The sequence below is a fragment of the Agelaius phoeniceus genome, chromosome 4 (assembly GCF_051311805.1).
Source record: "Agelaius phoeniceus isolate bAgePho1 chromosome 4, bAgePho1.hap1, whole genome shotgun sequence".
Taxonomy (NCBI): Eukaryota; Metazoa; Chordata; class Aves; order Passeriformes; family Icteridae; genus Agelaius; species Agelaius phoeniceus.
Genome location: NC_135268.1, coordinates 49,813,464 through 49,828,219, shown reverse-complemented (window position 1 = coordinate 49,828,219; position 14,756 = coordinate 49,813,464). Strand labels below are relative to the sequence as shown.

Sequence of the window (14,756 nt, the reverse complement as noted above, 5' to 3'; positions counted from 1 at the left end):
GATGCCAGATGAGTAATTTATGATGCTTTATACTGACAAAAAATGATTTTGTTCTCCCACTAATTCCTGTTCCATAGAAGTTTGTTGTTACCTTGTTTCCAGACAGAGTACCAGGAGAATGTACATATTTACTGGATGCAATTACCTCAGAATTTTTTTGCTAAAATGATTCAATTTCTATGAGCATTTCAGGCATTAGAGGTGAGAATAATGCCTTTCCTGTTTCCAGCCTGTGCCCTATCTTCTCACAAGGTTTTTACAAGGTTCCCTTCTGTAACTTCAGCATCCCTTTCCAATAATGCCTACTTTTGTGGGTTGTTTAGTTTTCCTTCTTAAAATACTTGTAGTGGCTAAATATTTGTATATTTTCATATTTTTTTACATAACTGCAATCTTGAAATCCTTAAAATTCTGTAACTCCAGAAAGGTGACCTAGGAGAATAAACCCCTTGCCTTGTTCAAAAGCATCATGGGGCTGAAGGGGAGTAACTGTCTTGCATTCAATTGCTAGTTAATGCATTTCTCATTAGCATGCAGTGTTTAGCAGTCTACCTGAAAAGATGCAAAATGGAGTGGGACACCTTGCAAAAGTTAGTTATTGCTTTAACATGTATTTTTTGATCAATTTAGCCCATACCCTGAACTGTTTTACTCACTAAAACGAACTGTTTTTATTCACTAAAACTGTTTTACTCACTTTACTTTCTTTTGGGTTTAGATTTCAGTTGTTTGGTTTTTTTTAAACTCATAGTTGCAGTCATTTTGCTCTTGCTGCAGGTGTTTTCAGTCTTCCCACTGTAAAAACTGCATCTGTAAGAATTATGCTGAATAACATTTATAGAGAAAGCAGTACAGAGATTACTGCAAGCTTGGTATTAAGATAGTCATCAATTGTTCTTCCTGTAGAAGTAAATATATGTACCTCTTAAAACTGTAATGCTCAAAGAACATGACTCAAGTACTTCATGTTTAAATGTTTGCTCTATACAGGTGGCAAGGAGTCACATTGCCACTACCTGAAAACATGTATGTTGGTAAAAATATCTGCTAAATACGGATATTTTTATACAGATAGACCCATTTCTTTCTAACAGCTTATGAAAGTATCTGTTAGTAGCTTCTTTAGACCTTTTGTTGTTTTCTCTTTCCAAAACCTGAAGCATATGCAGATCTTGAATACAGTTAGATAATTTTTATTAGCAGATGACAAGAGTATGTTAATTTATTTTTTTCTTGTGATATAAAACCAGACTTTTAAAACATTCTGTAATGTGTGTATTTTGACCACTTGGGCCTACGATCAATGAAAATTCTCCTTGACCTAGTTTAAAATTTTGGCAGTATTCAAATGTCTTCATTCAAATGTCTTCAAATTCAAGCTGTGGCAGTATTCAAAATGTCTTCATTTGTGATGGATAATCAGGGTGTTTTTTATAAATACTTGATATGATGTTATATACTGAGGCTAATACAGTCTTAGCACCTGTTAGTATGAAACAGGTGACATACAGAGACCACTTATTAGATGTAAAATTTGATCTGATCAGCTTATCTTCTGAGTTAAGAAGAGGAAAACCTCTACTAAAATCCTTCAATCAAACAATTTGATTAATGTATCAATTTTTAGTGTTGCTGACCTTTTTTTCAGCGATAAAGCCTATGCTGCTGGTAAACTCCTGTGTGAACGTTTAAAAGAGACTATTCCTAGACAGTTGTTTGAAATAGCCATCCAGGCTGCCATTGGCAAGAAAATCATTGCAAGAGAAACGTAAGTGAAGCCCTTCTGTTCCCCTTCTTTTTTTTCTGTCTGTATTTTAAGATATGTAAAATACAGACTTGTGAAGTCTTACCTAGTTTTATACTTTACAGGACTTTGATTTCACTATAAAGTTGTATTTTTCTTGATATATGCTACTTGAAGAAAAAAACCCACATTTGAGCAGTGACTATTGACTTAACATTTTGAATTAAATTTATACAAAGAAATTGTATTTCTATCTTAGATTGCTTGGGGTCAGAATTGCACTTAGTGGATAAAGTGTAACTTCCAACACAAGTGTCCACTTCCTCTGGCAGTAGAAAAAGTTTCTTACTACTGAAAAAATTAGCTAGTTGTGGAATACTTTGCTGTGAGAGTCAGCAAAAAAATAGCTGATTTGTGCTGTTCCAAAGGAAATACGTTTCAGTGAACACAAAAACATTGTCCAAGCACATGCTTCTTTAAAGCAAACCATTTCCTGGATGTTGTGTTTCTCATTTTTCTGTTGCTGATTAAATAGGATTTAAGTAGTGGTAAAATAATTAAAGGTCAGAATTTGGGCAGAAGTGCTGTAAGAATTTGTTTATACGTGTATATACACAGGAATGTAATGCTTCCTGTGAGTCATAGCAGAAATTCCAGATAAAAAGCCAAGATTGTGATTTCTTTATGTACATATTATATGTCCTAAGTGATGTTTCTAGAATTGAAAACTGTGAATTTCATCTTCTATTTAAAGCTTCATATTTTGTATACAAAACCTGTAAATGTTATGATGACAAAGCATCTTACAAAATTAGGAGAAAAACAAATAACATTTTAACAACTCAAGTTCTTAGCTTCACATGCAGATGTTCTAATATATTAAGCTATATGTGTTATTTTATTTTGCAGGCTGAAGCCTTACAGAAAAAATGTTGTGGCAAAATGTGTAGGTATTTTTTTTCTCCATATTTCTGACATTTGTATACGTTAGAATCCTGCTAAGATGATATCCCCATCTCTTCCTAGAAACCCAGCAAAGATATATTCTACTTGTGCCTCCTAAGTGTCTGTGGAATTCTAACAGATACTTTTAAATTTTTATTTTAAAATCCAACTCTTGTAACACGTTGCTGCAGCTTGAAGAATGGATCAGATAAAGTAATGGCATTTTCAGTCACACACTTTGAGTGTGTCTGTTTCATCATCTCATCATTTTCTAACAGTGTATGTGTGTGTACACAGGCATATAAGTAACTTTATATTTTCTAAATTGGTTTTCAGATGAAAGAAGGAAATATAAATGGGCTTCTTTTGAGACTTGATTGTTATTAAACTTCTATTTAGGTTTGCAGTAATACATTGTAATAAAGCTTTAAATGTCAATAGTTGACTATGGCCAAGATTCAACAAAACTGTTGGAAAACTGTGAGGCCTCTTACTTAGCTTGGTTTTAACTCTCTGAATTGAACATACTGGAAAATATTAAACAAGTATCCCTTTCTCACAACTGCAGTAGAATTCTGCTAAGCACAGCTGTGGGATGGTGACTGTTCAGCACTGTACAAGGTTTAGGTCATTTTTCTAGATGTAAGCACCTAATGCTAGTCAAGATGCCACAGTGTATCTGAGCTGGTATCCTGCTGCTATTCCAAGGGGATTTGGATCTAATGTGTTGTCTAGTGTCAGCCAGGCTTACAGCAATGTATATATTTAGGTGACAGAATTCAACAGTCAGTTGTCCAAATTAATGTGATTATTTTCCTGCTTGTTCTTTTTAACTAGTGTCATTTAGACCAAACTATTTGGAGTATAAAGTAATATTTTTGTCAAAATATAACCAGGCTTTCTGACTATTTTTAAACCATTGAGTTTTGTGTGGCTGGAATGTACTGTAGCTGCAGTTATAATTTATGCTTAGTAATTTTTTTTTTCCACAGTATGGTGGCGACATTACAAGAAGAATGAAGCTTTTAAGAAGGCAAGCAGAAGGCAAGAGGTTGATGAGAAAAATTGGCAATGTTGAGGTTCCAAGAGATGCTTTTATACGTGTTCTAAAGAGAGAAACTGACAAATAGAGATCAGTGAAATCTGATCTTCCAGATCATGTCAGCTTTTTGCAGACAGTAGCAAAGTGAGCTAATACAGGATTTATCACTGTGAAAGGGAACATACATGACTTCAAATGGAATGAATTTGGTATGTGTGGGAAGATGAATTGACTTAAAAATGTACATATATTTGTAGATTATAATGAAATTAAAGTTACTTGACTGCATCCAAAAGTTCACATTATATTTTCATTTTATTCCACTGTTTTCATACTTTTAGCACTTAAAATGAACATAATTTTGGGGTTTTTTTTGCATTGCAAGTCTCTATATATAGAGAGGAACCATATGGCAAAAAGATTATAAAAATAATTTAAAGGTATGTATAGACAAACAATGCTGTGTTGGTTTGTTTTTTTTCTTTTAAAGTTTGAACTGCTGACACAAAAGTATCAAGTTGTTTCCTGTTTCATTTTCTCCAACGTTGCTGTTGTCAGGAAATCGTAATGCTGGGAAACCACATCAGATGAAAAAAAATCAAAACTCTTTAAATTTACCATGCTGTTTATTTTAAACCAGTTGAAGTGTGTAAATTTACCATTAGTTCAGCCTAGCTGTGCTCATCTCCAGGGAAATGGTAAGTTTTCATATATTAAAACACAGGATCTGTAACTATTCCACTAGTAAGACCAATTCAGGCCTTAAAAAAATTATTTAACATGAAGGTTTGGTTATAACAATATCTTGGTGTAGTTGGTGAAGTTTTATTTATATTGTTTACATACTAAAGTTTGTCAGTGCATGCCCAGTTAAATGCTGCAGTGTAGTGTGCATAACACATAACATGAAGTGTTACTTTTGGAAGTGTACACAAGGCATTTATAAATATAAGTTAATGACCCTACTATATACTGTATTTACAACTGTTTACCCACCTCCAAAAACTTTTAAACTGCGTTAATTTTTTTGATCTTCAGGGACTAGTTTTGCTCTTCACAAATCTTAATTTCTTGTTATTAAATATTTATTAGAGAACAAATTGCTAGTCGTACCTACTAAAGTACTCAGTCACCAGGAAAGTCTGCCCTTAAATTTAGGCTTGTACCTACACTTTAATCATAAAGTTGTTTTATTTCAGCCTGTGTACAAGGAGGAATTGGGAAAATCTTTGGAGGGATGGAATGGAACAGGACATGTGCCCTTTCAACCTGTATTAGTTTCAGGGTGTAGAAAAAGGGGAGAGGGAATTCTGATACGTTAATGGTTTGTTGGGGCTTTTTTCTGTTTGGTTGTGGTTGCTCAGGTTTTGGGGTTTTTTTTTTTTTATTTGAAGCTGTTTCAGGTGCACTGAAAAACCAAAGATCTGGATGTGAACAAGGTATCTGCACCTTTAATAAAGGTACCTAAGCTGCTGCTACTGACCCTGAAGAAAGGAAGGATGCTGTGGATAAAGGCTCTCTAACACATTTATGATTCCTCCCCTATAAAAGCTAGCATTTAAGGAACTACAGCTGCAGGGATACATGCTAGGAGCAAAGGAGCTAAAATGAACTCCTTGAACCAGACCTATAGGCAGTGATTCTGTACTGAGGAATAGGCAGAAACTGAAGGTGAGCTAGAGATTGTCCAAACAGTAAATTATAACCTTGCTGAGTGACAGAGACATCAAGTGTATGTTACCTAATTAAATGAGTTACATAGATGGATAGAGCTGCCTTGAGAATCTGTTTTAGCTTTACTATAGTCACATGAGGCAGAAAAAAAATACAAATTATAGTCTTAATTCTGAGATGACTTGTACATATATCAGTTTTCAAAACAAGAACTTTAAATTAACTGGTCAGTACCTGTAAAGTACATGAGGTATTAGTTTTTGACACAAATGTACCTGATTCTATCTAGTTACTTTTTGATTCCCCCTTTCCTTTGGAAAGACCTTAAAATGAGAAAAAGAATAAAATGGTAACCTTGATGTGCTAGGCTAACTTAGAATTTACTTTTAAGGACTCCTGAACTTGAAAATGCTTGCTTTGCCATTACTGCAGAGTAATGGGTTAACTCTTATGCAACTTAAAGGGTTGACTGGACCACTAAAGTAGTGGACAAGTTTGGAAGGTACTCTCCTGAAGAAATGATATTTCATAAAATGATTGGAAGTATCTTAAGGAATGAAATAACAGAAACAGTGTGGTAGTACTTAAAAAATTTCATAATATAGCACTCAAAATTTTTAAAAAATAGTGTAACAAGAGAAACAAGCTGGAGAACAACAAGAGCTGTGCATTAAAAGAGGCAATAGTCCCAGACCCAAGGACAGACAGGTTCTGCTGTACTGGTATTTAAACTGGCCTGTGTTTTACAGAAGGTCGAGTAGTTAAAAAGGGAGGAAATATATTAATTCTGTGATCTGGCACATCTTGAGAACACAGAGGGCTTTAGTGAGTAAGGGTGCCAAGGGAGGCACATGACTGAAAGGTGTGCTGGAATAAAGAACAAGAATATTGTTTCAATAGCATTCTCCATTTTGGCACATGAAGGATAATGATCATCAAGATGAAACCTGTTTCAATTCCATTAATACTAACCTAAATTAATTACTACTTTTAGTTTCATGCTTTTGTAATATAATTGTTTGTAAATTTGCTTAGCTGTAAAGGCTAATGGCAAACCTAACACTGCATTTTGAGTCATACATTACCTGTAACAGCATTCTTCTGAAAGGCAGTCTTTTCAACTTTTTTCCCCACAATGTTGCATTATGCTTCAAAAATACATGTGCATAAACTGAGCCTTAAAGCTGAAAACCTGTTTTAAATATGTGGATGTTCAATGTACTGTTGAGAATTGAAACACTAGGCCTGGCTTCCTACACTGCTGTAGACAGATTCTTCCATGCTTTTGTAATTCCTCAGAATCAGAGAACAGTCCAGTTTTGAAAGGACTCTGTAAGACCATTTATGAGAAAGGTGAGCCTAGATGAGTCTAGAAAAGTCACCTAGATGAAAGGTGAGCCTCCCACATCCCTGGGGAGATAATGTGATTTTGTAATAAAGACTACATGCCTGTCATTTGGGTGAAAAGTTGAATTGTTGAAGTTGTGCTTATAGTTGTACTTTCTTGCAGGGAGTATTTTCAACAAGGGCTTTCCCAAAAAAAGTCTTCATCAGTAAACTCTTATCTTTCTCCTCTGGTGCCTAATCACTCCCTGAAATTCTGAACTATTTAATCATGACAATTTATATTAGAAATGAAACAATTTTGAAACTAAGAGATTTATATTTAAGTTTTACTTATATTCAAAGTAGGAAATAACATTCCTTGTAACAGCTCAATGTTTATAATGATACAATGAAAAAGTGATTACCAGTTGGCTTTAAATGATCATTTGCAGACGTTATAGTCCTGTAAATTAAGCTCTTTTCAGGCATTTAATTGTAACATCAGTTTTATAATTGACCAGGTACCTCCAGGAAGGAACGTTGAGATATTTTCCTTATGTATAAAGCTTGATTACCAAAAATATAAAATCCTAAAGTAATTTGAAGTACATGAGAGGAAAAAGTGCTGTTGTAGAAGTTTAATATTTTTATCCATGGAGCAAGTTGTAACTTTGAAGAATTTGGTGCATTTTTAGGCACTGTTTTTATATCTTCATTTGCCCGAAATATAAAGCAGGACTTGAGATGCCCAAAAACTGTTTAAGACAAATTTAAGGCAACCAAGTGCAAAAGCTCAATATACATTAGATATATGTAAACAGAACATTTCATAGTAGAAATTGTACAACTATTACAAGTCCATAGTAATAGCAAAGGCCAAAACCATTCTGCCTAGAGACACAAATGCAAAATGTAGTTACTCTAACCAAGCCAAAAATTAAGAATTCTGGGAAATGAAGTGTCATCTTCTCTAATAGGAGGCAGATGCAATACATTGCTGTGCTGGAGTAAGTGCTCTGCTTTTCCCTTCTCTACATAATGTGCAGTCTCTCCCAAGTTTGTTCTGTTCCATTTAGTGATGTACCAACAGTGGAGCTCCAAATGTTAAAGCAAAATGCACAACACAGCAAACAGATGGAATGTGAATGTACAGATATTGGACCTTTTAAAAATACAGTACCTAGGATTTCCCATTTTAAACAGTTTTCAGCATATTGCATAGCAGTGAACTCATCTGCTACCTAAAAATGTTGCTGCTGACCCACATGGAGTTCCTCTTCAGTCTTCTTTCAGTTTTCTTTCATACTGTACAGTGGGTCCACAAGCTTATTGTGCACATGCATTAAACCTTGGGGGGAAAGCAACAATGCCAGCTTTACATTAGTTATACTTTGATAAAATGTTCTTCTATCCACGTTTTTATTTGGAATTTGCTTCAAAGTACACATTTTAAATAATTCATTGACGAGAACAAAAATGGCTATGTAAAGTAGTTCAGAGTCAGAGACAGCAGATATATATTCCTGTATCACTTGCATACTAATGACATATTCAGTATGAGCTGAGCAGGGACCAGACAGTTCTCTAATAACAGGGACTACTTCCAAATGAAATGAATATATCTTTTGTGTATTAAAAACTGTGTAACAGCAATGTAATTCCCTCACCCCACAATGTGCCATAAAAATTAGATCCACACATAGTGAGACTTTGACAGCTTGAGTTCTTTTGAAATGTTCTAGCATTGTGGTAATACTGTTTTTGTAATAATCATGTACTTGTGGTCCTAGACAGGCAAAATCAAATTAAATTATCCAGACTCTTAGTGCAGACTCAATTTCAGCAGTCCAGCTGTTTTCTGTTGTAGCTGGGCTTTTTCTTGTCATATACAAGTCCTTCATAGCTATGATTAGGGGGATAATTTTTTTACTCTTCAACTACTTTAATTCTAATAAATGCTGTAGTGCAATTAAATAAAAAGATGCTTCCTTCTTAACTTTGCTATAACTTAATAAAAATGTTACCTACATCTAGGTATGTGTGACATGGGATCACTGGCCAGTTTTGCCTCATTTCACCTTGAGAACTAATAACAGTAATGATCAGTGTTCACAATCCACAAAGTAAAAGTCCATTTTAGTATTGAACTAAAGACTGAATTTCTAAAATTAAAATATGCAACACTAAAAGTAATTTTCTTAAAAATGATGAAAGAAATCTCACATTACTGCATATTTATTATCTATGGTAAAGAATATTCAAATACCTTTGCTACATGATGCAGCTGGTGGCAGCCTAAGTGCCACTGCAGCAACATGAAGTTTGAGTTAACTATACAATCTAAGGTCATTACTGTAGGTGACCATAAAAAAAGGCATCTTATGCAGCATCTATTACTAATCACTATGTGATTATTTAATATAAAATACAGATGTTAGATCAAGTGTAATATTTTTTTCAGTTTAACAGTGACAAGAACTTAAGTATACATTTGACATAAAAGCTGTTTGTCCAAAAAGAGTAACAGCTGCATACACTATGTAAACTAGAAACATGTTTTGAGCTTTAAAACATTTAACTTCCTACCAATATTTTCCTCTTCTAAAAAGGGGAAATGAAATAATTACCCATTTCCTAGATGCATGAAAAATGGTTACAAAGTATAGCTTCTGTCATACTTAATGAAGAATATTTAAATCCTGTTAGTCAAAGTGTTACAGGAAAAACAGTGAGAGACAAAAGATTTTTTTAAAGAAATGCACCAGACTTGGTAGATGCCAAAAAAATTATTTCAAAGGAAAGTCCCACTCGATATTCAAGTATGCTTTGAATAAACAGATTTCTGCACACAGTTTTAAGAGGAGCATGTGTAAGTATGGAAAAAATTATCCTGAACTAACTTATAGGCAGATAAATCAGTAAATTCAAAATTCATTTTCTGTTTCATTCTTCAAGAAAGTTGCAAGTAAGACCATAAGCACACTTGATAATTTTAGTCTATTACAGGTTTTGAGAAAGTTAGAAAAAATGGAATAGGTTAATCTATTTACCAGCCAGTGTGGTACTTGATTATAAAACAAAAAAAAAAAAAAGCAGCTTCATATTGAAAGTTTTAAGTGGTGAAAAATCTCCACAAATCACTTCTATAAATAGCAGTACTAATAACTACATAGCTTCCCTAAGAAGTCTAACCTGAAGATCAAGTTTCAGAAATAATTCCAAATTTGACCCACACTGACTTCTCCATCTTACAAGGGGAAAAGAATCTTACTGATTGCAGAGCAGGTAAAATTAATTAAGTTTAAAGTAAACCATCTTTTTAAAGTTCTATTGCTGTGTATTACAGGGTAATTATGTACAGTGACACAATAGCACACATTCATAAATTGTAGCCCTTGATGTTTTTTAAAGCAATATTCAGTGTAATTTATATTTAGTGATTCTACATTAGGTTTGTATTTCCCAAGCAAAGCCTCTGTTTATATAAAATACAGGATAATGTTTAAAACTTATCCAAGCAGTTAGAGAAGTTTATCTCTGAAAACAACAGTAAGTGCTGTCTAGCAATGTGATACAAGAAAAGACTAACCCTCCCTCCTACCCCACAAATACATAGCAGAGAACAGCATACTGAAAAATTCAAAATCAACAAGCTGGCCACAAGAGGTATCAGTATAAATATCATAGAGGTGTACAAACTGCAATCCAATACATATATGAGCACTGGTAATATAATGCTCTAAAAATGAATTTAATAAATTACAATCTCGATCTCTGATACCTCAGCTACTACAGGTACCCATGCTAGTGAGAACAACAACTGAGTCACACAATTGCATGTGCTGTGCTAGTGCAGTCAGGAGAAAACTACTTTTCTCAGCTTCTACTGTCTCAGTCAAACAGAATTCAGTCTAGGAAGTCTCAATTACTATCAAATATCCTGACTTACTTTAAGTTTGCCGTAATATACCTACTACAAATATGTAAAACACACGGTAAAAGGGTGCAATGTTTTCAAAGGCAGTATAGATTGTTATGCTAATTGCACGTGAAAAATGTTCTCAGGTGGCTTCAAAGTCTGTATTGCAGTTTACTAGACATCACATTACAGCAAAAGCAGCATGGAAATGTTTCAGGATTAATAAATGTATTAAGATTTTTTTAAGCTAAACTTTCTAGTAAACTTAAGACCGGTATTCTGGAACACCAGATTACTGCTGTTTAAAGTTAAAGATTACTAAAATATTGTTTAAACTGGAAGCAAAGGAAATACTCTTCCCAAGTATATTGTCTGGAATGTAGGTAGCACAAGTTATGCCTCCTGGCAATTTTCCAAACACAAGAAATAAGTTAATATTTATATTTTGACTATATAGCATTATACATTAGTGACTGCAAAGTGTTGGAAGGCTCAAATTTAAATCAGTATAATTTCAAAGCTGTCGGTTTTGGATAAACATGTGACCTCTGATTCAGTGCTCACCTTTAAAGTACTTCACAGTTTTAACTCTTAGTTCTAAAGTAGCATCTTCATCACACACAAAGATAGTGCGAGGGTGTTGCTGGAAAGCAGAAACTGTCCACATATGATTGACTCCTTCTTCAATTGCTTTGTACAATGCAAAAGCCTTGTGTGCACCTGTTATAAGAATCATCACCTGCAAAACAAAGGTCTCTTTACTTTTAATCCCAGTATCAATACCAACTAATCTTGAAAACACACATGCAACTAGAACTAAATGAGTTCTTACTTCTCTAGCATCCATCACTGTACCCACACCAACTGTTAGCGCCATAGTTGGTACTTTAGATAAGTCTCCATCAAAGTATTTAGCATTTGCCAAAATGGTGTCCATTGCTAAAGTCTTTAATCTTGTTCTTGAAGACAAACTCGATCCGGGTTCATTGAATGCAATGTGGCCATCTGGACCAATGCCTTTTCAAAGTTAAAAAAAATAAATCATTCCAGACCTGAGAGTCAACACATAACCTCAAACATTGTAAATTAATAAAAAAGGGGGCTCATCCTTTCCTTTTGCTTCCCCATTTTCAATAAGTCATTAGAAACTTGGACACCAACCATTCTCTTTTGAAATTTATACTGATTCTTTGTTAGTCACAGAACTTTCTTACACAATAATTGAAAAATTTGTGCTTTAGTCAAGTTATGAAAATAGTGACTAAAGAATTGGTTTATGTGCTTGAATTGTAACTAACCACAGAGCATTTCCTCATACCTCCAACAAACAGATCAATCCCCCCTGCTTCTTCAATTTTCTTTTCAAATGCATCACATTCCGCCTGTAAGTCTGGTGCATTCCCATCAAGGATATGAGCATTATTCGGATCTATGTCAATATGCTTAAAGAAGTTATTCCACATATAGGAGTGATAGCTCTCTGGATGATTTCTGGGAAGCCCTGAAATGATTTATAGGGAAATTACCATATGACAAGATTTAACCAAACAGCCTTAATTTTAGTCTGTGTGTAACAGATGTAGGGCATGCAAGGCAAACCTGAGTCAAATAAATCTTTCAAATAAAGATCTGAAACTACATCAAGAAGAAAGGTTTCCTGTTGGCACGTACAAGGTGACTGGTTTACATTCCCTCCACATACATCTTATCCCAGAGTGTAAAGTCTTCAACAGAAATGCAGTCCCAACATTACATGACAACATAATTCTACAGAAGTACTGTGAAACACTGGATTTAGCCTGGTGTTTATTTTTGCATTTTTGTAGATCAAGGAACAGAAAAATGCTGGGACACCAGTCTAATATACGAATACAAATATACTAGACTAACCTGGTACTTTGACAAAATATTTAATAGTTTTTATAAGGAGAAAAAAACCAGTACAGTATGTTCTCAAATAATAGCACATCTTACCTACATACTCATCCATGTTGAAAGTCTTTACGTATTTGAAAGAGAGATCTCCATTTTTGTGATATTCTATCAGCTTTCTGTAGCATCCCAAAGGTGTACTTCCTGTTAAATAAAAGTTTTTCTACTGTTCTGTGTATCTGCACATTTTCAGTGTATTTAAATGTCTTCACAGTCAAATTTTGTTACAGTGCTTTTCAACATACAAGCAATATGCTGTTTCTCATTTAGTATTTATCAGTTTCTCAAACTATCACAACTTTTCACAAAAAATCAAATGAATATTTTAAAAAAAGTTAGAATATTACCAAAAATACTTATGTTCTTTTAAATACTGTATCTGCTACCAGTGATACAAACATTGTTCCAGGCTTAGTTATTTTCAAAGACATTGAATAAAACTTGCCTGTTGGTAGACCAAGGGTGAAATATCTTCCTTGACTTGGCTTGAACTGGATAATACGATTACAGATGTACTTGGCTGCCCATTCACTAGCCTGATCATAATCTTCAAGAATTACTAGCCTCATTATGGCAGTGAAGAACTTGTATGATAAAACAAACTTAAACCTGGAGAAAATGTTGAAGTTTTAAAAATAAGCACCACATAAGTAGTTGCAAAACTCTTAGATTACAGAGGAGATAAAAAAATCATCTTCCATACCAATGACTTGCATTAGCATAACACACTCTTGCAGACCTAGTTCAAGCTGGACAATCAAGAGAAAAGCTACAGAATCCAAATGATAGATTACAGTCAAAATATTTATTAAAATACACAGACTAATTTAAAGCAATTAATAGGAAAAAGCTAAAACAAGATGAGAGCAAGCCATTTTGAACTTCAGTATTTTCGTCATTACCATCAGAAAAGAGGAAATACTTATATACCAAGATTAATTCCTGTTTCTTATGACCAGCTGAATGCCTACAACTTCAAAAACAAGACCCAGAGTAATCCCATGTTTCTATAATCAAAATACCTAACTGGGACTAAATTATTAAAGCTCCTTTCACTCCCATTCTAGCTCCTTAACAATGCTCCAGTAAGTTTATTAATCTGCAAAAAAAAAAAGCGTTAAAGCATTAGAGATATTTGAAATGTTTACAATTCACAGGAAAAAATATGGTATCACATTTTTTCTTTGCCACATAAATTTAAACAGAAATTTAAAAAGCTTTGAGTGCAATTTTATCAACTTTTAAGATGAATATCCAGAAAACAAGCTTGGTTGCTAGAAGTATACAAGCATCTCTTGCATTTAAGTGAAACTCATTTTTCCATGAATTTCTGCTTAACAGAGTCTGGTAGTTATCCAGGAAGACTGAGGCTCTTTCCCCAGTTTGGGATGAGTTGCTCATCCTTTCCAGGTCTAGGTGTGCTCGGCATTAGACTGAACACAACACAGTTGTCAGAAGCCTACGGCCACCGGTGTGACAGACCACACTAATTTAGCTGACCCCAAATGAGCGGCTAATTTCAAAACAAATATGAATTAAAGTACTTAACCATGTTTGTCCCACTAAAGAAGGAAGAAAGTGATGATCATCACCGTGTGCTGCCTGTGCTGCTCCATCTCCCTGGACAGCTGAGCCGTGACAAGTCAAACTCACCTTTGCCGAGGAAACACTATTCGCACACACCCAAGAATTAACACACATCCCCAAGAAGGAACAGCATGCCAACAGGAACAGACTACGCGGCTTTAGGCCGGTTTCATAAAATCCCAGCAATTTTACGCTGGAACACGGGGATGCTCTCAAGAGCAGGGACCCACGGACAGCAGCAGAACCACAGCGAATTTTTGGCTAAGGACACTTTTTTTTGGGTTTTTTTTGGCGATGGTGGGGAGGGAGGGGTGATAAACCTACACTGGCAGAGACCTGCAGCCGGAGCGCCGCCGGCACAGCAGCCCCGGGCCCCCGCGGCCTCCCCTTCCCCGGCCGGCCACGGCGCGCCCTGCCCGGCCCCGCTCACCCGGGACAGCCCGCGGCGGCCACGAGTGGCACCAGGACCAGGACGAGATGAAGGAGGAGGAGGACGAGGAGGAGGAGGACGGGAACCGCCGCCCGCCCCGCAGCTCCCGCCCCGCCGCCTCCAGCGGAACCCGCCCCGCGACCCGGAAGCGGCGGCG

General features: G+C 35.3%; 2 protein-coding genes across 5 annotated transcripts in view; one reads left to right on the top strand and one right to left on the bottom strand.

Annotated features, from left to right (window-relative positions):
* The window catches only part of GUF1 (GTP binding elongation factor GUF1), a 23,502-nt gene extending 14,946 nt beyond the window's left edge, over positions 1–8,556 (top strand). For both annotated transcript variants that reach the window (XM_054632562.2, XM_054632564.2), the window contains 3 exons: positions 1,649–1,768; positions 2,654–2,690; positions 3,682–8,556. In XM_054632562.2, the coding sequence (XP_054488537.2) occupies positions 1,649–1,768; positions 2,654–2,690; positions 3,682–3,819 (295 nt within the window). In that variant the 3' untranslated portion in view covers positions 3,820–8,556. The remainder of the gene's footprint in view (positions 1–1,648; positions 1,769–2,653; positions 2,691–3,681) is intronic.
* GNPDA2 (glucosamine-6-phosphate deaminase 2) lies at positions 7,065–14,756 on the bottom strand. Of its 3 annotated transcripts, none has more exons than XM_077177572.1 (7): positions 14,600–14,755; positions 13,024–13,191; positions 12,625–12,722; positions 11,969–12,151; positions 11,483–11,667; positions 11,215–11,389; positions 7,065–8,079 (listed from the first exon to the last, which is right to left on the bottom strand). In XM_077177572.1, the coding sequence occupies exons 2-7, from the start codon at positions 13,149–13,151 to the stop codon at positions 8,021–8,023; spliced, it is 828 nt and encodes a 275-aa protein (XP_077033687.1). In that variant the 5' UTR covers positions 13,152–13,191; positions 14,600–14,755; the 3' UTR covers positions 7,065–8,020. The 3 variants fall into 3 exon arrangements, with proteins under 3 accessions (XP_077033687.1, XP_077033688.1, XP_054488541.1); XM_077177573.1 differs by adding an exon at positions 13,610–13,681 and having other exon boundaries at positions 11,215–11,667; positions 14,600–14,725; XM_054632566.2 differs by having other exon boundaries at positions 11,215–11,667; positions 14,600–14,756.

Excerpts from the sequence above, each read along its gene's own strand:
- GNPDA2 (XM_054632566.2), bottom strand. The coding sequence starts at position 13,151 with ATGAGGCTAGTAATTCTTGAAGATTATGATCAGGCTAGTGAATGGGCA. Across the intron at positions 12,723-13,023 it reads CTTGGTCTACCAACAGGCAA|TACACCTTTGGGATGCTACA; the intron begins GTTTTATTCAAT and ends TTTAACAGGAAG. Across the intron at positions 11,668-11,968 it reads GATTGATCTGTTTGTTGGAG|GCATTGGTCCAGATGGCCAC; the intron begins GTATGAGGAAAT and ends AACTTTGAAAAG.